General features: G+C 43.1%; 1 protein-coding gene across 1 annotated transcript in view; it reads left to right on the top strand.

Moving 5' to 3' along the window:
• Window positions 1-20,298, top strand: part of Entrep2 (endosomal transmembrane epsin interactor 2) — a 406,727-nt gene that overhangs the window by 287,310 nt on the left and 99,119 nt on the right. The window contains exon 3 of the mRNA XM_060367282.1: window positions 13,309-13,419. Within this exon, the coding sequence (XP_060223265.1) occupies window positions 13,309-13,419 (111 nt within the window). The remainder of the gene's footprint in view (window positions 1-13,308; window positions 13,420-20,298) is intronic.

Raw genomic sequence — 20,298 nt, 5'->3', positions numbered from 1 at the left:
GATTCATTCTTTTTGTTCTTTAATACTGGATCACTCCTAGAATGGTCACAAGTTCTGGGGCTAAGAAGTTTCATTTTTCTTGTTTGGTGTGTTTTGGATAGTTCTTTGGAAGAACTTAGCATCATGTCTAGTGGGGGCAGCCCAGACAGACTAGTGTCAACAGAGCAACCACCAGATCCCCTGGGCTTTGTGAGGCATTACACAGTATAGAGACATGGTTTTGAGGTCATCTGACCTCTTCGGTTTGAACTAAAGTTCAGGCTGGTTCTCTTTGGGGTGATTTTGAGCTCAGTCTCAACTGTAAAATGGGGAAGAGGGGGCCTTTAAGTTGCTCTAGATGAGTCAGAGGAGATGAGTTCACAAGAATCCTTGGAGTTTTTAATAGCATCCAGCCAAACACTCGAAGCAAGTAGTAAGTTGAGTGTTCTGAGGAGAGTTGCAGTAAGTTCTTCATCAAAGGAAGCAAATCCTTTCACAGGGTGTTGGGGAGGGCAGGTGATTTGCATCAGCCCTGAACTAGAGGTCAGTTCGAGGAGTTTGTCTGCAGGAGTGAAAGGGACTACCGAGAGTTGGTTTGTGTTGTAGCCATGTCCTAGTTTGCTTTCTGCTGCTGTGACAGCATGGCCACAAGCAGCTTGGGGAGTAAGGGTTTATTTCATAATTGTAGTTCTTCAATGAGTAAGTCAGGACAGGGACCTGGAGGCTGGAAATAGAGCAGAGGCTTGCCCTGCCTGCTAAGCGCAGACCTCTCGCCCATGGATAGCATTACCTGCAGTGAGCTGGGCCCACAGCAAACAGCAGACAAGAAAATGTCCCACAGGCCACTCTGATGGAAGCCTCTTCTCAAGTGAGGGTCCCCCTTCCCAGGTGACCCTGGCTTATGTCAAGTTGACAAAAAAACAGTGCAAGTAGATTTGGAGATTTTTAAACAAGGAGTAGTTTATCCTTAGGTCCCTCTTCTCGGTCTGCATTTTATGTCAGTGTTTGAATTACCTTCTGGCCACTGGCTCCTCACCTTTCTGAGTCACCTTTCTGTTCTGCTGTTCTGTGTAAGTTGTCATCTGTACTCTCAAAACTGTCAGATGCAATAATGATATCCCAGTTTTCTGAGACCTTCACACTTTGCTGTCAAGTTACTTTGTTTGAGAGGCTCTGCTACGTGAGAGGCTACATCCAGTTCTTACAACATTCCTTTTCACTAGGTTCCTGGACTGTATATCATGCCATTATATGTTTTTATAATTGTTTGTGGCTGTGCATGTTCATGAAGATGGCACAGTTTCCTTTTGTGGGCCTTCACATTTAGGTGGCCTTGTGTCCTTTATCACAGCTGTTTTTAAACAGCTATCTTAAGTGATTCCGTCAGAGTAGAAGGGAGAGCACAGCCTCCTAATGGCTAGATAGGCTCCTCCCACTGCTCTGCTTTTGCAGCTAAGTGTGTGCTACCTTGGGAGCTCAAGCCAGAAGCCAGCAGTTGTCAGCGATATTTGCCAAATGGCTCTTGGGCTCATATCAGGTTGCACCCTCACCAGCACCTAGACAGTTTTTTTTTTTTTTTGTTTTGTTTTGTTTTGTTTTTGCCAGTTGTCATGCACTCAGAAACCCGCATGAGTACTTGGCCTTTACAGCCCTGTGGTGGGCATGTACTTAACTGTCATTCTTTTGCTTGTAAATGACATTAAGCACCAACCTGCCTTTCACTCTCCGTTTTGACCATCCGATTTTAAACATCAGATGTTTTTCTGTTTATTGATTCGCAAGAGCACCTTGTATCTTCTGCACACCAGCTCACTGCTGAATCCAGTTATAAAACCATCTACAATTTTTCTATCATGTTTTGGCTTTAGTGTATGAATGGATCTTGAAGGCATTAGAGGGAGAATGTGGGTGATCCAGGTAGATTGTATATGTGTATGAAATTCTGAAAAATATTACATATTTTAATGTACACACAAATATCACTGGGTATAATCTCTCACAGGTGAGGCCCTTCTAAACATTCCAGAGCATACAATAATTAACTCTCATACAATATGGCAAAAGGGAATTCAGAAATTCAGCAATTTTTGAGATTGGAATATTTTCTGTTTCTTGAACATTTCACTGTGCCAGCTATCAAAAGAGAAAGAGAGACTGGGGCCAGTTCTTAGCCAGCAGGGTGCTCTCTGCACGGGCATGAGGACCTGAGCTTCATTTCCAGCACCTACACGATAAATCCGAAGTGTGGTGCGGGCTTGTGACCTCATTGCTGGGTGGACGCAGAAAAGAGGCTCTTCAGCTCTTGCTGGCCAGCCTCGCCCTTTAAAAATATTTTTAACACACTGAGTTCAGCTTGTGCTGCCCGTATACTGTTGGGCATGGTGTCATTCAAAGAAGTGTGGTTGACCTTCCGGAGGTCACACCCTTAAAAGGAACTGACTTTTCGTCTTCTAGCAGCCTTCAGCTAAACCCAGGTCCTCTGGACGAGCAGCCAGCACTCTTAACTGCTGAGCCATCTCTCCAGACCTGGCTGCATACCTTTTACTTGTTTTTAAGTGTTAAGCATAAATATTATAGTAAACATAATTATCATTTTTCTGTTGCTATAACAAAGCACCTGACACTGGATACTTTGTTTGTAATTTTGAGGGCAGAAAAGTCTAAGATTAAGTAGCCCTTTGGGTTCAGCCTCTACTAAAAGCCAGATCAATGGCATCCTAGAGGCACATGCAAAAAGTAGGCATCATCTAAAAAGAGGCAGGAAGCCAGAGGGCAGAGAGGGGCCTGGCTTCTCTTTTAATAGTCCGCTCTCAAAGGAACTAACTGGTTTTCCTGAGAAATTTTCTTAATCCCTTCCAACGTCAATGTTCATGAAGGCCCAAACATCTCCCTAGCTACACCTCTCAAACACCCATCACTTTCCAGTGTTGACTCAGAATCAAGCTTCAAGTCACCAACCCTTCAGGCACAACTCACATCCAAACCTTAGCAACACTCTATGTTTCTGATCATTTGTTGGGATTGGTTCCAGCTTAATATCAGCAGCATCTATTAACTTTATTCTTCTTGATTCCATTCCCTTGTTATTACGTCTTTTACTATTGTCTGGCCACTGACTTGCCTTTTACAACATCTAAGAAAACAAAAACAATAGACTAAAACCACAACTCTCCTTTTAAAATAACTCACAAATATCACTGGGTCCATAATCTCTCACAGGTGAAGCCCTTCTAAACATTCCAAAGCATTCAATAATTAACTCTCATACAATATAGCAAAAGTGAATTCTTGAGTAAATTTTGAGACTGGAGTATTTTCTGTTTCTTGAACATTTCACTGTACCAGCTATCAAAACAGAGAGAGATTTTCACTTCTTTGTATGGATTTAGTCTCTAGAATGTCTTCATTTCAGTGTAAAGGGTCCCTGTGATATTTACCATCAACCATGCCTTCCAGCTTTGAGCACTAGCTCTTTTATATTTGGAAATGTCTTATTTGTGCCTTCAATTTTAAATGCTAGTTTTTCAGGGTATAGAATTCTGGGTTGACAGGTTTTCAGCCTTTTAGAACTTTTAATGTATCATTCCTCTTCCTTTAACATACATGGTGTCTAAAGAGCTGTCAGCTGATAATCTTACTTAGTAAAAAGTTACACCTCGCTGTTTTCAAGCCTTCACATCTGTGGCCTTTGCTAGCTTGATTATGTGTTCAGTTGTGGTTCTCTGAGCCTTTTCTGCCTGAGTTCCTGAGGCATACGGACTATGCAAACGTGTGTCTTCACCAGATACCAAGAGGTTTTAGCCATGAGCCCTTCAGGTTTGTTTCTCTTTTCCTGCATCCCCTAAAACTGCCATCAGTTGTATACACCTGTGTTTAGTAGTTTCTGTAGGTTTTTTGGCTTCTCTTCTCTCTTTTCCCTTCCTCATTTACAGGCTAGTCTCTGCTTCCCTGCTCTGCACTCATTGATTCTTACAACAGCTTTAAGTGTGTAGCTGGACTCCTCATATGTGTCTCCATTCAACTAGGTCGTTTTCTGCCTGCAGTTTCTTTCTCTTTCTTTGTTTATTCCCCTGTGTTGACATCGAGCTCAGTCTTGTCTATCATTTTCCTGGTTTCCTTTAGTTCTGTTCCCAGAGCTTCCTGCCACACTTTCAGGGTACTGAAGAGGTTTTCAACAAAACTCCATATCTGAGCTGTCTCAAGATCCTTTCTGTGGCTGCTTTTCCCGTGAATATTCATACTTTGTTATTGTTTTTCCTTAAACTTTGTGATTTTTTTTTTTAAATTGAAAGTTTGAGACTGTATCTCCAACCAAGGATCATGTATGGATATAACCTAGAACCCCTGCTCGGATGTAGCCCATGGTAGCTCAGTATCAAAGTGGGTACCCTAGTAAGGGGAACAAGGACTATTTCTGACATGAACTCAATGGCTGGCTCTTTTACCTCCGCCTACACACCTGAGGGAGGAGCAGCCCTGCTAGGCCACAGAGGACTTTGCAGCCAGTCCTGAAGATACCTGATAAGCTAGGGTCAGATGAAAGGGGAGGAGGTTCTCCCCTATCAGTAGACTTGGAAAGGGGTAAGGAGAAGATCAGGGAGGGAGGGTGGGATTGGGAGGGAATGAGGGAACACGATACAGCTGGGATACAGCTCTAGTGCCTTCAAGATCTATTCACACACTAAATAAATAATAACTAATATTAAAAAAATAAAAATTTAATTAAAAAACAAGTTTGAACCCCTGAATCAATGCTCAGTACTAGTCAGCTGGCTTGCTCTACCCAGGTTAAAAAGAAGGATAGCAAAGAAGAAGCCCTTCAAGTATTGGGCTTTGGCAATGTTTGAATCCATAGGCTTAGAGGATAACAGCAGCACCAGCAGCACCAGAAGCACCAGCAGCACCAGCACCAGCACCAGCACTGGCAGCACGTAGCACCCTCTAGTGTTAACATCTTGTGTAGGCCTCAGGTCGTGGTGCTCTTACCTCTAAGAGCATTTGTGTAGCTCCAGGTAGATGGGATTTCTCTGCCCTTGCTGTTGACCTGTTCAGCGTCTAGGCAGGCCCTAGATACTAAAATTCCTCAGACTGCTGGATTCCTCAGCCCTTGATGGAGACCAATGTTACAGCTCCTGAACCTGGGGGATTTGAACCTTGCTGAAAGCTTTTATAGCTCCCTGGAACTCTTCTGACACCAGGGCCTGCATTTTATCTTCTCTCTTTACAGCCTTCTGCCCTTCAGCCTCAGCTTCCTACCCTCTTTCTACCATGTTACCCATCTTGCCCCTGCTATGCCTTCTCTCCTGTTCAGTTCAAATGCCCCTTGTTGCTTTGGCTGCCGTCATAGTTGCTGCTATTCAGAAGAGGTCTATGGCTACTCTTAGCTGCTACCACTGTCTGACAGTTCTGCATCTTTTGAAGCTGCCAGCGCAGCCAGGCACCCTGGGACTTCTGCAGTTTGGCCTGCCAGTGGCTCTGCCCTCCCTCTTCTACAGCTGGGAAGTAGCTAGTCTGCAGCTTCTAGTAGTATGCTGCGCAGGCTGCTCATCCCTGCCTCTTCTAGAGAAGCCAAGCAGCTGAGCACTGCCTAATCCTGCTGCTCAGATTGCTGGTGCCCGCCATCACTACCAGCGATGTGCCATTGCCTCTGCCCTCAGCACCCCTTCACTGTTTCTAGTGTGGCCTTCTTCTTCATTGTTTCTTTTTGTGTGTGTTACTGTGCTGTTCGGTAGAGCAGCACACTCCACTGAAAGTAGGCAACAAGAAAAGTCTTTGCTGGGCCTAATGTTGCAACGGCAGGAGAGGCAGCAGGAAGTTGTCCCCAGGTACCCACCAGTCAGCTGAATAGCCTGGTGGGACAGCCAGAGGAAAGATCTGTGCACTAACCACAGCCTTCTCAGCTAAGTAAAGATTGGCACCTGCACCAGTCACAACATTGCCTCTTTTGTACCAGTCACAATAGTCCTATTAGGCCACCAGGAGAAGTGCTGCTCCTCTGGCTGGGGGAGAAATGGCTATCTAGAGTTCACCAAGGCTTCTGGTAGCAAAAAGTTGGCTGAAAGTTGTTTGAAACAGTCCTGGCTGGGCGTGAATCTTAGGAGACAGAGCAAGCAGCTGTGATCTCCATGTACTTTCCTCCAAAAGTCCCTGAATATTTAAAATGTCCAGTGTTAGCATAAGGTTGGTCTGGCTGGCTTTTGTTCATGGAAGCCAGAGAAGCAAGGGACCATCCAACAGCTGCTGAGCAGTGTCAAGTTGAGTGGTCTACAATTATTTTCTTATTTATAGGAAACGGACATCAGAATAAGTACTTACAACATATATAATTTATGATTAACACTAAATCTTTTAGTAAATTAATTTATTTATTCACTTTACATCCTGATTGCAGACTGCCCCTCCTCTTCTTCCACAGCCCATCCCCCGACACCTATTCTCCCACGAGTACCAACCCGCCCTGGCACATTAAGTTGCTGTAGAGTTAGGTATATCCTCTCCCACTGAGGCCAGACAAGGCAGCCCAGTTATGTGAATGGGTTCCGAAGGGAGGCATCAGAGTCAGAGAGGGTCCCACTCCAGTTGTTGGGGATCCACATGAAGAATAAGCTTCACAACCACTACATATGCAGGTGTTCTAGGACCATGATCTTTGGTTGGTGGTTGAGTCTCTGTGAGCCCCCATGGGCCCAGGTTAGTTGACTCTGTAGGTCATCCTGTGGAGTCTTTGACTCCTCCAGCTCCCTCAGTCATTACCCCAGCTCTTCTGTAGGATTCTCCAAGCTCTGTTTAATGCTTGGCTGTGGGTCTCTGCATCTGTTCCCCGCAGATGCTGGGTGAAGCCTCACAGCAGAGGCTCTTCAAGCGTAGCAGAGTAACATCAATAGTGTCAAGGGCTGGTTCTCTTTCGTTGAATAGGTCTCAAGTAGGGGCAGTCATTGGTTGGCCATTCCCTCAGTTTTTGCTCCATGTTTGTCCCTGCACATCTTGTTTGGCAGAACCAATTTTGGGTTAAAGGTTTTGTGGGTGGGTCGGCATCCTTATGTCCCCACTAGAAGCCCTTCCTGGCTACAGGAGATAGCCACTTCTCGACTCTTGCTGCTAAGAGTCTCGGCTAGGGTGACCCCCATAGACTTTCTGGGGCCTCCCCTATCCCAGGTCTCTGGCAAATCCTAGAGATAATCCCACCTCCAATTGCCATTCTCTCATCAGGCCCTCTTCCTCCCACCCCAACCCCTGGTCTCCCTATTCCTAAACCCACCCCTGATCTCCTCCCCATCCCCTCTCCTACCCAGTTTCCTCTCTTCATCCACCTCCAATGCTTTTTTTTATTTCCCTTTCTGAATAAGATTCAAGCATCCTCCCTTGGGTTCTACTTGTAACTTAGCTTCTTTGGTCTGTGGATTGTAACATGGTTATACTGTGCTTTTTGGCTAGTTTTGACTTATAAGTAAGTATATACTGTGCACATCTTTTTTGGTTTGGGTTACCTCACTCAGGATGATTTTTTTCTAGTTTCATCTATTGTCCTGAAAATTTCAAGATGTCCATGTTTTTAATAGCTGAGTAGTAGTCCATTATGTAAATATAACACATTTTCTTTATCCATTCTTTGGTTGAGGGACATTTGGGTTGTTTTCAGTTTCTGGCTACTAAAAATAAAGCTGCTATGAACATAGTTGTGTCCTTATGGTATGGTATAGCATTTTTGGGGTATATGTCCAGGAGTGGTTTAGCTAGGTCTTGAGGTAGATCTATTTCCAATTTTCTGAGAAAACACCAGATCAATTTCCAGTGTTTGGGCAAGTTTGCACTCCCACTAGCAATGGAGGAGTGTTCTCCTTTCTCCATGTCCTCGCCAGCACATGCTGTCCCTTGAGTTTTTAATCTCAGCAATTCTGACAGGAATAAGATGGAATCTCTGGGTCATTTTGATTTGCATTTCCCTGATGAGTAAGGACATTGAACATATCTTTAAGTGCTTTTCTTCCATTAGAGATTCCTGTTAAGAATTCTTGGTTTAGATCTGTACCCCATTTTTAAACTGGATTATTTGGTTTGTTGGTGTCTAATTTCGTGAGTTCTTTATATATTTTGGATATTGACCCTTTGCCAGATGTAGGGTTGAGGAAAATCTTTTTCCATTCTGTTGACTGCCATTTTGTCCTATTGACAATGTTCTTTGCCTTACAGAAGCTTTTCAGTTTCATGAGATCCCATTTATTAATTGTTGATCTTAGAGCCTGAACTGTTGGTGTTCTGTTCAGGAAATTGTCTCCTGAGCCAATGAACTCAAGGCAATTCATTCCCTGCTTTCTTTTTTATTAGATTTAGTGTTACTGGTTTTATGTTGAAGTCTTTAATCCACTTGGACTTGAGTTTTGTGCAGGGTGATAAATGTGTATCTATTTGCATTCTTCTGCATGCAGACATCCAGTTTAACCAGCACCATTTGTTGAGGATGCTTTCTTTTTTCTGTAGTGTGGTTTTAGCTTCTTTGCCAAACGAAAAGGTGGGTGGGTTTATTTTTGGATTTACATTTCAATTCCATTGATCAACCTGTTTGTTTCTATGCCAATACCATGCAGTTTTTATTACTGTTGCTCTGTAGTACAGCTTGAATTCAGGGATGTTGATGCCTCCAGAAGCTCTTCTGTTGTACAGGATTGTTTTAACTATTCAAGTTTATTCGTTGGTTTGTTTCTCCATATGAAGTTGAGAATTGTTCTTTCAAGTTCTGTAAAGAATTATGTTGGATCAATTCTTTACAGACCTTAAAAAAAAAGATTCTCAGCTTCATATGGAGAAACAAAAAACCCAGACTCTCCAAAACAATCCTGTATAATAAGAGATCAGCTGGAGGTATCTCCATCCCCGATATCAAGCTGTACTACAGGGCAACAGTAATAAAAACTGCATGGTATTGGCATAGAAACAGAAAGGAGGATCAATGGAACCGCATAGAAGACCCAGAAATAAACCTACACATCTATGAATACTTGATTTTTGACAAAGAAGCCAAAACCATTCAATGGAAAAAAGATAGCATCTTCAACAAATGGTGCTGGTCCAACTGGATGCCTACATGCAGAAAAATGAAAATAGATCCATATTTATCACCCTGCACAAAACTAAAGTCTAAGTGGATCAAAGACCTCAACATAAAACCAGATACTCTAAATATGTTAGAAGAAAAAGTGGGAAAAAGCCTAGAACTCATTGGCACAGGAGACTACTACCTGAACAGAACACCAACAGCACAGCCTCTAAGAGCAACAATCAATAAATGGGACCTCATGAAACTGAAAAGCTTCCTGTAAAGCAAAGGACATAGTCATCAAAACAAAACGACTGCCTACAGATTGGGAAAGAATCTTCACCAACCCTTTATCTGACAGAGGGCTAATATCTAGTATATATAAAGAACTAAAGAAGCTGAAAAGCAACAAACCAAGTAATCCACTTAAAAAATGGGGAACAGAGCTAAACAGAGAAATCTCAATAGAGGAATATTGAATGGCAGAGAAACACTTAAAGATATGCTCAACCTCATTAGCCATTAGGGAAATGCAAATCAAAACGACCCTGAGATTTCACCTTACACCCATCAGAAAGGCCAAGATGAAAAACTCAAGTGACAACACATGCTGGAGAGGTTATGGAGAAAGGGGAACCCTCCTCCACTGCTGGTGGGGATGTAAACTGGTACAACCACTTTGGAAGTCTATCTGGCGCTTTCTCAGACAATTAGGAATAGTGCTTCCTCAAGACCCAGCTATACCACTGCTAGGTATATACCCAAAATTTGCTCAAGTACATACAAGGACATTTTCTCAACCATGTTTGTAGCAACTTTATTTGTAATAGCCAGAACCTGGAAACAACCCAGATGTCCATCAACAGAGGAATGGATACAGAAATTGTGGTATTTTTACACAATGGAATACTACTCAGCAATCAAAAAGGAAGAAATGATGAAATTTGCAGGCAAATGTTGGATCTAGAAAAGATCATTCTGAGTGAAGTATCTCAGAAGGAGAAAGACAAACACGGTATATACTCGCTTATATAGACTTATAAGATATGATAAACATAATGAAATCTATATACCTAAAAAAGATAATCAAGAAAGCGGACATGGGGTAAGATGATCAATCCTCATTTAGGAAGACAAATGGGATGTGCATTTAACGTATGACAGGAGTCTACCACAGAAGGCATCTGAAAGACTCTACCTAGCAGAGTTTCAAAGCAGATACTAAGACTCATAACCAAACCTTCATCAGAGTGCAGGGAATCATATGAAAGAAGGGGAGTTAGTATGATGTGGAAAGGATAGGAGCTCCCCAAGGACCAAATATATCTGGGCACAGGGTCTTTTCTGAGACAGACACTTAACCAAGGACCATGTATGGATATAACCTAGAACCTCTGCTCAGATATGGCCTGTGGTAGCTCAGTAACCAATTGCTTTCCCTAGTAAGGGGAACAAGGACTATATCTAACAGGAACTCAATGGCTGACTCTTTGACCTCCCTACCCCCCAAAGGAGGAGCAGTCCTGTTAGGCCACAGAGGAGGACTTTGCAGCCAGTCCTGAAGATACCTGATAAAACAGGGTCAGATGAAAGGGGAGGAGGTCCTCCCTTATCAGTGGACTTGGAAAGGGGCAGGGAGGAGATGAGGGAGGGAGGGTGGGATTGGGAGGGAATGAGGGAGCAGGATACAGCTGGGATACAGCGTTAACAAAATGTAACTAATAAGAAAAAAAAAGAATTATGTTGGAATTTTGATGGGAATCGTATTGAATTTATAGATTGCTTTTGGAAAGATGGCCATTTTCACTATGTTAATGCTAGAAATTGAAGAAGATATCAGAAGATGGACACATAACACAGTGTTTATTTTACCCCCTGCTCAGAATCTCGGGGAAAGATAACTCCCCTCACCTGTGTCCAGTTTTCTGGAAATCAGAAATGCCATAGATTCTCAGAAATAATAACTGAATGGTGAGACAGGAACCTAACTGCACAGAAGAGAACATATGGGTTCGCAGCGCCACGCTTTTGACTGCGCCTGGTAGAAGGCATTCTAAAGCTGCACAGAGATCGCTGTCTTAAACTGTCTCCATGGGGTGTTTTAGTGGTTGTAAGGGCATTAGTATTTTGAGGCTACTTGTGGTGCTGTGAAATTAATTGCAATAATTAATATTGAAGACAAAAGATTCTGGCATGATTGAAAGGAGATGCAGACCTAGAAATGATGGGTTACATTAAAGCCCTGTAGCTTCCTATTTGATTCAGAAAGGTCAGTATAGAGGGGATCTGGGTCAATTTGAAAACTGATTAAATAAATAAATTAATGAAGGAAAAAAAAAAGAGAGATTAAGAAAGCCCTACTGGGAGCAACCACCACCTTCCCCCAAATACTATTAAACCATAAGGTTACAAGGAAGGGAGGGAGGGAGGGAGGAAGGAGGAAAGGAGGGAAGGAGGGAAGGAGGGAAGGAGGGAAGGAGGGAAGGAGGGAAGGAAGGAAGGAAGGAAGGAAGGAAGGAAGGAAGGAAGGAAGCCTGGCATCTAAAAAGTTGAAAATAATGGCTAAAGAATGAAGAATGTCTTGAACAGAAGAATCATGGCATTTAAATCTTGTTCTCATTTAAAAGTGCTCACACTGTTCCAGATCTGAGGTAGCAAGTGTGTAAGGTGGTCATAGACTCCCAAAGAACCCAGAAGCGAGCAAGAAGTTGAAGTCCACAGACCCTAAGGGCCCAGGGGTCAACTTGAGTGTGCAATGATGGAGGTGACTGAAAGGTGTTCATTGAGCTTAGGAACCATTAGGTAGGTCCATGGTTCCTAATGACACACTGCATTACACTATGCTTTACCACACACACACACACACACACACACACACACACACTAGGCCAAACTGAAGCACCTCATTAGTTATACTCGCAGAATGCTCAGGAACCAGCGTTGAACATAGGTTAAAGATGATAAAGCTCATTATTTCATGAGGAAATTGGTACATTTTCCAGGCCATCCCAGTTGAAATTCAAATTCAAATGCTGACGTGGGCTGTCAGTAATCCTGAAATACACTTAGAAGCAGATGTAAATGTTGCTGGTAGCTGTGGGTGACAATTAGTTCCATTCCACAAGGAAGAATTTCCTTACATTAGCAAGAGCCATTTGCACTAATGTCCATCTTCTGTAGCTTGGAATGGTTGAAAATGGCATAATGAGGGTGAAGGGCACAGCAGCCCAGAAGGGTGCACTAGGAACCACTGGCAATTAGTATTTTTCACCTGTTTCAAAGTCTTTATCAAGTTTTCCTGACACTCTCCCTGCTTTTGCTCATATTCACCTTAGATTACTCTGGATCACAAAAAGGTATTTTATAAGACTCGGCCTAGTTATCTTCTGGTGAGTTGGTTTCTTCAGTAAGTTTTAAGGAAAAGCCAGGAAGGTGGAAAACACATAGATTTAGGATTTGCCTATCATCTGGGAGGCAGGGGAGGAAGGGTTGTGAGTTTGAGGCTAGACTGGGTTATTAGTGAGACCCTGTCTGGAGAGAAGGAGGGAGGCAGGAGGAGCTCATAACTATGACGCTATGTGGACCTCCACGGTACCCTGTATGACCTGAGCCAAAGCGTGGAAAATGGAGGCAAGGGAGGCAAGATGAGCATTTCAGAACCTGAGAGTAACAAGTGCTTAATTGTAACATGCATGACAACAGTAATTCAGTAATAGTTACAAAAATGGCTTTACAGTCCTGTAGAAACGCACACTGAAACATTTAGGGATAGGATTCCATGAATTCCATGTATGGCCCCAGGGGCGAGGCAGTGAAAAACAGCTAGTCCTGAGTGGGTTGATATTGAGGATGGGTGATGGGTGCCCAGGGCCTTTTTATACCTTTCTCTTTTGCACATGTGCAAAATTTTCCACACTAAAAACTAAATGAAATCAATTTAACATCCTTCTAATCAATACACTCCTTTTCCTCGGTTTTGTTTAATAAGTTCTGGCATGTTCCTATTGAGTGTCTGGAATGCATAGTATTTTCATGTTTAGCTTCTAAAATTAAAAATTAAAATCGGGGGTTCCAAAGAAATCCATGGTAACTTGCTATGGCTTTTCAGTGTTTTCACTTCTGCTGTTTAGGCCAATATGAAACTGACGTCTTGAGAAACAATCACATTTTCCTTTAAAACATATGAACACTGGTCATATAATTACTTTATCAAGCCAAAGCATCTGTAATGCCAAGTCGTTCTCCCTCCAAGGCCTGCCGAGTGGGTAATCAATTTGTGTTTGGCTTGCTTCCAGATCACCTTCTTCATGCTGCTATCTGCAGTGTGTGTGATGCTCAACCTGGCTGGCTCCATCCTCTCCTGCCAGAACGCCCAGCTCGTCAGCTCCCTAGAAGGCTGCCAGTTGGTGAGTAGTGAAAGGCTTTCTGTAAAAACTGTCCATAAAGGTCAGACGTTGCAGGGAGACTGTTAAGGGCTAATTGTACTGCGTTCTTCAAATCTCACAGAAAGTTGTATCCATTCCTTGGCTTTTTAGTTGCTTAAGGAATTTCAATCACATTGGTTCATTTCTCATTTTTATAAATTCTCCTGATTAAAATTTACTCTTGTAAATTATTCCTTTTTTTTTTTTTTTTGAGGCAGGATCTCACCCTAGCCATGGCTGGCCTGGAACTCATTATGTAGACTGGGCTGGCCTGAAACTTTTGACAGTATTTTTACAACTATCTTCCAAGTGATGGGATGACTGACATGCAGTTAGCTTCAGCTCCCCTGCCCTCTGTGTGTGTGTGTGTGTGTGTGTGTGTGTATGAATATGCATCTTAATTACGGTTAGTATTGCTGAGATGAAGCATGGGCAAAGGCATCTTGTGGAGGAAAAAGTCTATTTGGCTTATAAGTCCTGAATCTCAGTCCATTAAGGGAAGCCAAAGCAGGAACTCAAACCAGACAAGAGTCTGGAGGCAGGAGCTGAGGCAGAGGCCATGGAGGCTGCTGTCTACTGGCTTGCTCCTCATGGCTTGCTTAGACTGCTTTCTTATAGCACCCAGGACCATCAGCCCAGAGGTGCCACAATGGGCTGGGTCTTCCGGCATCAACCACTAATTTTAAAACTGCCTCACAAGCTTGGCTGTAGTCCAGTTTCATGGGGGAAGCGTCTTAATTGATGTTCCCCCCTCTCAGATAACCCGAGCTGTATCAAGTGGACATAAAGATAGGCGTGTGTGTGTGTGTGTGTGTGTGTGTGTGTGTGTGCCTATGTGTATATGAGTATTGTGCACCTTTGTGTGTGTGTATGTGTGTACTGATCTGTAGACACACATGTGCTGGTTCAAAAGATCTTTGCCCTGGGCAAGTTGCAGTCAGTGTGGTACACCTTACGGAAGATCAATAAGTGATTTTGCTGGCTAGAATCTAGAATTATCCCCTTGAGGTAAGTTAGCCTTTGATTCTACAATATGCTCTCTAGAACAGAAATTAAAGTGCACTAGTGACACTGATTACGAATCTACTTAGATTCCTGGAAGGACCGTGGCTCCCAGAGGTAGGAGCATTTGCATTGTTTCTTTGTGTTTTAGGCAGTGCTGGGATCCACTTTGGAGCCGTGCTACTCCCCAGCTGCCTGTCTGTTTGCTCTGCCTGTTGGCGATTAGTCTGGGAAGTCAGGAGGGAAAGTACCCCCAAGCATCTTTGACCGGGCCATGCTGCCTTTTTGTGTGGCCATGCTGCTTAGGCTCAAGGAGCCCAATGGGTCTCAGTGCTGAGGAACCTACTGAGTTACAGAAACCAAGTGGATCTTAGTCTTAAGTGTTCTAGAGATCACAGACTGGGTTCCCTTCACTGTGACAGGCCATCCCCTGCAGATGCTGTATCCTCGTGGTTCCTACAAACCCACACAGCCTGGACTCCATCTTTATCAAGAGTGGGGGCTTGCCCTCCTGTCTTCGCTCCACACCCTCTTTGCTCCTAAGTACTTGCTGCAGTAGACATAGCATAATCTAGCCATTTACAGGGGGCCAGGCAATTTTATTTGCGATTCTCATTTTCCTATGCAAAACACTGTGGGAAGCCAAGTGACTAGGTGAGGTGAAGTGGCAGCCCAGATAAAAGCGAAAGCTTACGCGTGGTGCCAGTCCCCTCCCAAGCACCCTGTTTTGGAACATCCAGCACTGCAAGAATAAGAAAGTCAGAGCCAGTTTCCTCCAGCCTTCTTCCTTTGACAAATGAATGAGAAGAGCATCATTTGCACACAGAGGGCGGCACTGGTGCCCTCTCCACAGGCCTGTCTGACAAGAGATGCTATGAACACTTCACCTTTTGTGCAACTAACTGAATTCAATAGAAGTCAAGGGGTAATTCACCAACACAAAGTCAGGAGCTGTGGTGATTAATATTGTGAACTTCACAAGGGTTAGAATCTCCCTTGAGACAAATTTAGGATGTAATCATGAGGCGGGTTTCTGGATTGAGAAGGGAAGACCAATCCTTAATGTGAGTGGAACCATTCCATGGAATGGGATTCCAGCCTGCACTACAAAAGACAGAGTAAGCTGAATCTCAGAGTTTACCTCTCTGCTTTCTGGTTGCTAAGGAACCAGTACTCTGGCTTCTGCCATCGTGCTTTTCCCACCATTAGAGATTGTAGCCTCAAACCATGAGCCAGAATAAACTTTTCCTTTCTTAACCTGCTTCTTGCAGAGTATTTTGTTGCAATGACGAGGAAAAATAGTAGAGGCAAGAAATGTGTGGTGATGGATGGTCAACACACGACCAGCGTCTATTCTCCCAGCACATTTACATCTATGAACACACGGACACATGGACACTTAGACCCATTCATCAGTGTCTGGGCTCCTTATTCTGTCCAGTTTTGTTTCTGGCCGGTCATTATTTTCTCTCTGATCTTATCTTTTGAGACAGGGTCTCATTTTGTAGCTCTGGTTGGCCTTAAACTCGTGTAGACCAGGCTGGCCGCAAAACCACAGAGATCCACCTGCCTCTGCTGAGATTAGAGGCATGCACCATCAAATTTTCTTCTCAGTTTCTGTCGCTGCCTGCAAATCCTATTCCCATTTTCATCACGAACATTTAGCCTATTTCTTAACAACATTATTGCCTATTCGTAAATGTTTGGGCCCCAAGATGAACTTTGGCATTTTGAGGGATTCAGGAATCAAAGGAGAGGATTTGGCATTTTAATTAGAATCATAGAATGTTTATACATAGCCTTGAGAATTGATGTTACACAGTTCCTTGTCTTCCCACTCGAGGACACAAGCCATGTTTTGTTTTATCTAAATGTTCTCAACTAATTAATTGTAGGGTTTTTTGTTCTCTCTAGAATAGCTGATGTATAACCATGTGGACATATAGTGTTTATGTCTCTTTTCTATGCATAATTTAAAATTATCTAGTTTTCTCTGTGTAAAAAAGATAATGTAAGCGAAAGCAATTTTCTTAACTCTAAACATGTTAGACACACTCTGTCTTGAAGAGGTAGCGCGCGCGCGTGCGTGTGTGTGTGTGTGTGTGTGTGTGTGTGTGTGATTATTACATGCGTGGCCATTTACACAGAGGCACATTGATTGTGCCAGACAACCATGCACCTTGCTGACGTGGAGTCTTGGAAAGAATTGTGCTATTAGAGACTGTAGCAAATTCTGCTGGGTGGGTGTGTGGTGCTTTAATCACAGTTTATTCATGAAGGGGTCTAGTCTGTTGATCAGATGAAGATGACCGAGAACATGACCCTTCCCGCACGTTCACTGCTCAACAAATGCTAAGTGGGAGCGCCTGCTGGATGGGAGCTGGCCATAGCGCTACAGGCGTGGCTGTGAGTGAGACAGGAAATTGCAACAGGCCTGGAGAAGATAAACTAGCAGTGGTCTCAGTTAATGTACATGTGTGTACTTCAGTTGGATAAAGTTAGTTTGGTTTGGAGGGAATTCCTATAATCCCGTCACTTTGAAGCCTATACAGAAGAATCACAGAAGTTACCTTGGGTCACATGCTGAGATTTTATTTTTAAAAAACCAAAACAAAACAAATGAGAGTAGAGCTCTTCCCTAGTAAGGTCAAAACCTTTGGTTGAATTTCACAACAGACAGACACACACACATAAATTAATAAAATTTATGAACTTATTCCTTAATTGCTCTACAAAAACAAGGAGCCATGTAACACTTTCGCCAATGCTGTGTGACCATGCCTGGTTGCCCATCCCTGTGCAAACACTTGTGTGTGTTATCAGAAATGTTCTTTACAAATCTGAAAAGAAAAGGAAGATCTCATTATATAATTTTAATTTCCTTAATGAAAAGTAAGGTTTCCATTTGTTTGCCATTTAAATTCTATGTTAGTTGCCGGTATATGTATGCTGTTTATTTTTCTGTTCTGTTGATATTTTAATAATTAATATGTGTTTACTATGTTAAGAAACCTGGACTTTATTAAAGATGTTGTAACTGTCCTTTTTTTCCTGAGTTTTGTTATTTACATGTTGACATTTGTCACACTCTTCTTCCTGGAGGGGAGTTTTGTGTTGTATTCAATTCTTGCTCATCTGCCTCCCTTCCTGATTTTCAAATCATGTGATTTGCCAGAAGAGCTTCCTGACTTTAAGTTTATGAAGTTTTCCCACTTCTCTAAATTTTTGAGATTTTTCTTAAATAATTAATAATTTTTATAGGTCTTTAGTCTGTTTTTTTAATATTTATTAACTTTATGTGTATGTATGTGTGTGTGGGCCTGAGTGTATGCCTATAAACCACAGATATGCAGGAGCTCTCAGGGGTCAGAAGAGGGCATCAGATCGCCTGGGACTAGAGTTACAGATAGTTGTGAGTTGCCATGTAGGTGCTGGGCCCTGAACCCAGGTCCTTTGCAAGAACAGCAAGTGCTTTTGAACACAGAGCCATCTCTGTATCCCCTGGGCTTATTTGTATGAACATTACTGCCTCTGTAGTAGTGATATTAAAGATCATACAAGCAGGCAGCACACGGAGACATCATGGTGAGTGGCACCCCGTGAGACAGCTAGAGCGTAGTTGCCAGCAGGAAGCACATGAGCGCTTTCCCCAATTTTTTTCCTAAGAGCCCCCATAGGAAGTTGAAAAATCATTTAGGGATTTAAAACAAACATGTTGTTTCAATTAAATTCATGGTTTAAAAAAAAAAAGAAGTATTGATTTTCAGTTTTTCCCCAAATGCCTCCCCATGTTGCCTAACTCCAAACTTCATGTGCAATGAACTATGGAGGCATCAGCTCTGTTTAAATGAAACCTGTTTTGACAGTAATCAGATCCTTCCAGTCTGTTTGGGGTTGCTGTCACACCTTTTCTGTGTCTTTAGGTGAGAAGTCTAACTGAGAATGCCTTCCAAATGCAATTTGATAATAGGATGATTATCCTATCTTAAATGATAAATAAGAAATGGAAACATGAAATAAAATATGAATCAAGTCTCCTATAAAAGATGCAGGCAGCACATAAATCGGAAGAAAAGTAAGTCTCCCTGTCTTTCCGCTCCCCACTCCAGCCACACAGGCACATGCTTAATGATATAACCATGTCTTTCATATTCGTAGATGTTTATGAATATGTACACATGTGTACATATGTGCCCAGATATAACACTTCATGTTCAGATGAGGAAGCTTACAATGTGGATATTTCTATGGGATGCTTTTCCTATTCAGGGCTCTCTTTCCTCTTTACTATGCGTCTCTTAGAGACATGGGGCTCACTGTCCTGTTCGTCTCCGCAGTTAATCTTGGTGAACAAACACACTCTTGTCTGTGTGTCTGGGAAATTTGGATACAAACCGGCAATAATTGTTTTAATAAGGAATCCCACCCCCACCACCACCATTGTAGGATTGTGTGAATGAAGCCTTTTGTCCTTGGTATCGTCATGGAAACTAGAAATTCAGGTGAAGGGTGAGGCATGTGTTTGACTCACTAAGTTCCAATCTTGAAATATACTGTTTAATGTCTTTCTGCCACCCTACCCCTGTCTGACACACGGTGATAATGATGAGTGTGATGGCTGCTGTCTTTCTTCAGTGCTTGCCGTGTGCAAGGCACAGCCCTCCACCCAGCGGTTCTCGATCTCCCTAATGCTGGGTCCCTTTAATACAGTTCTTCGTGTTGTGGTGACCCCCAACCATAAAATTACTTTGTTGCTACTTCACAACTGTACTCTTGCTACTATTATGAATTGTAATGTAAATATCTGATATGCAGGATATCTGATATGCGACCCCTGTGAAAGGGTCATGGGGGGTCGAGACCCACAGGTTGAGAACCAGGGCCTCAGCTCCCGGCATGCACTCACTTCCTTTCTCCTGGCCACTCTGAACATAAGACAGTCACTGCTGCCCCCCATCTTACCGCTGGGAAAAGAGAGTCCTTGGAAATTAAGTGCATGTTTTCTAAGTCATGGGTCTCAGATTCCGGTCTGGGTTCCTAACTATTAGGAAATCATTACATTTGACCTTTAGAAGTATGCTGACTATTAAAGATGGGCAAAGCCGCTGGGCCGCCTTGTCAGGCCTCAGGGGGAGAGGATGTGCTTAGCCCTGCTACAGCTTGGTGTGCCAGGGTGGGTTGGCACCTATGGTGGGGGAGGGGTCTCCCCTTCTCTGAGAAGACCGGGAGGAGGAGAGAGGGAGGACACATAAAGGTAGGACCAGGGCAGAGAAGAGGAGGGGGCTGGGATCAGACTGTAAAGCGATTTAATAATTAAACGGAAAAAAAAAAAAAGATGGGGAAAGAATGCAAAGTGCTGGACAATAGAAGGCAAATAATTATTTCTTGTTTATTTTTTTGCCGGAGTAGATTTTTAAAAGAATTAATGGATTAATTAATTTACTTATTTATTCATTTATCTTCTTGATGGTGGGAGACAGAACCCAGGACATCACAGACGTTGCCCAACAACATTTGAGTGCAGAGACACAGTCTCCACAGAGAGCACAGTTTCCAGGAGCCTCCGCTAAAGTGGATCCCACAACAAAGAGGTGTGGAGCCAACCCTGGCCAGCTTTGTAAGAAGCGTGGCCACTTCCTTTGTAGTCGCATCAAGCCTGTAAGAGGGGACAGGACACTCCCCAACCCAGTAAATAATAGCACGACTTCCATTGTTTACCCACCGCTACGCAGTGGTGTTGGCTGTGTTTAAATGAGGCCCATCACACTGCAGGGAGAGTGTGGTCCGTCCTTGTTAGCCGAGAAGCCAGGGTGTCCCCATCCTTCCTGTGACCATGCTCTGCACACTAATTAGATGCCC

The sequence above is a fragment of the Meriones unguiculatus genome, chromosome 14 (genome assembly GCF_030254825.1).
Source record: "Meriones unguiculatus strain TT.TT164.6M chromosome 14, Bangor_MerUng_6.1, whole genome shotgun sequence".
In the NCBI taxonomy this organism is placed as follows: domain Eukaryota; kingdom Metazoa; phylum Chordata; class Mammalia; order Rodentia; family Muridae; genus Meriones; species Meriones unguiculatus.
The sequence above is the reverse complement of the archived record's forward strand: the minus strand, read 5'-3'. Positions and strand labels throughout refer to the sequence as shown.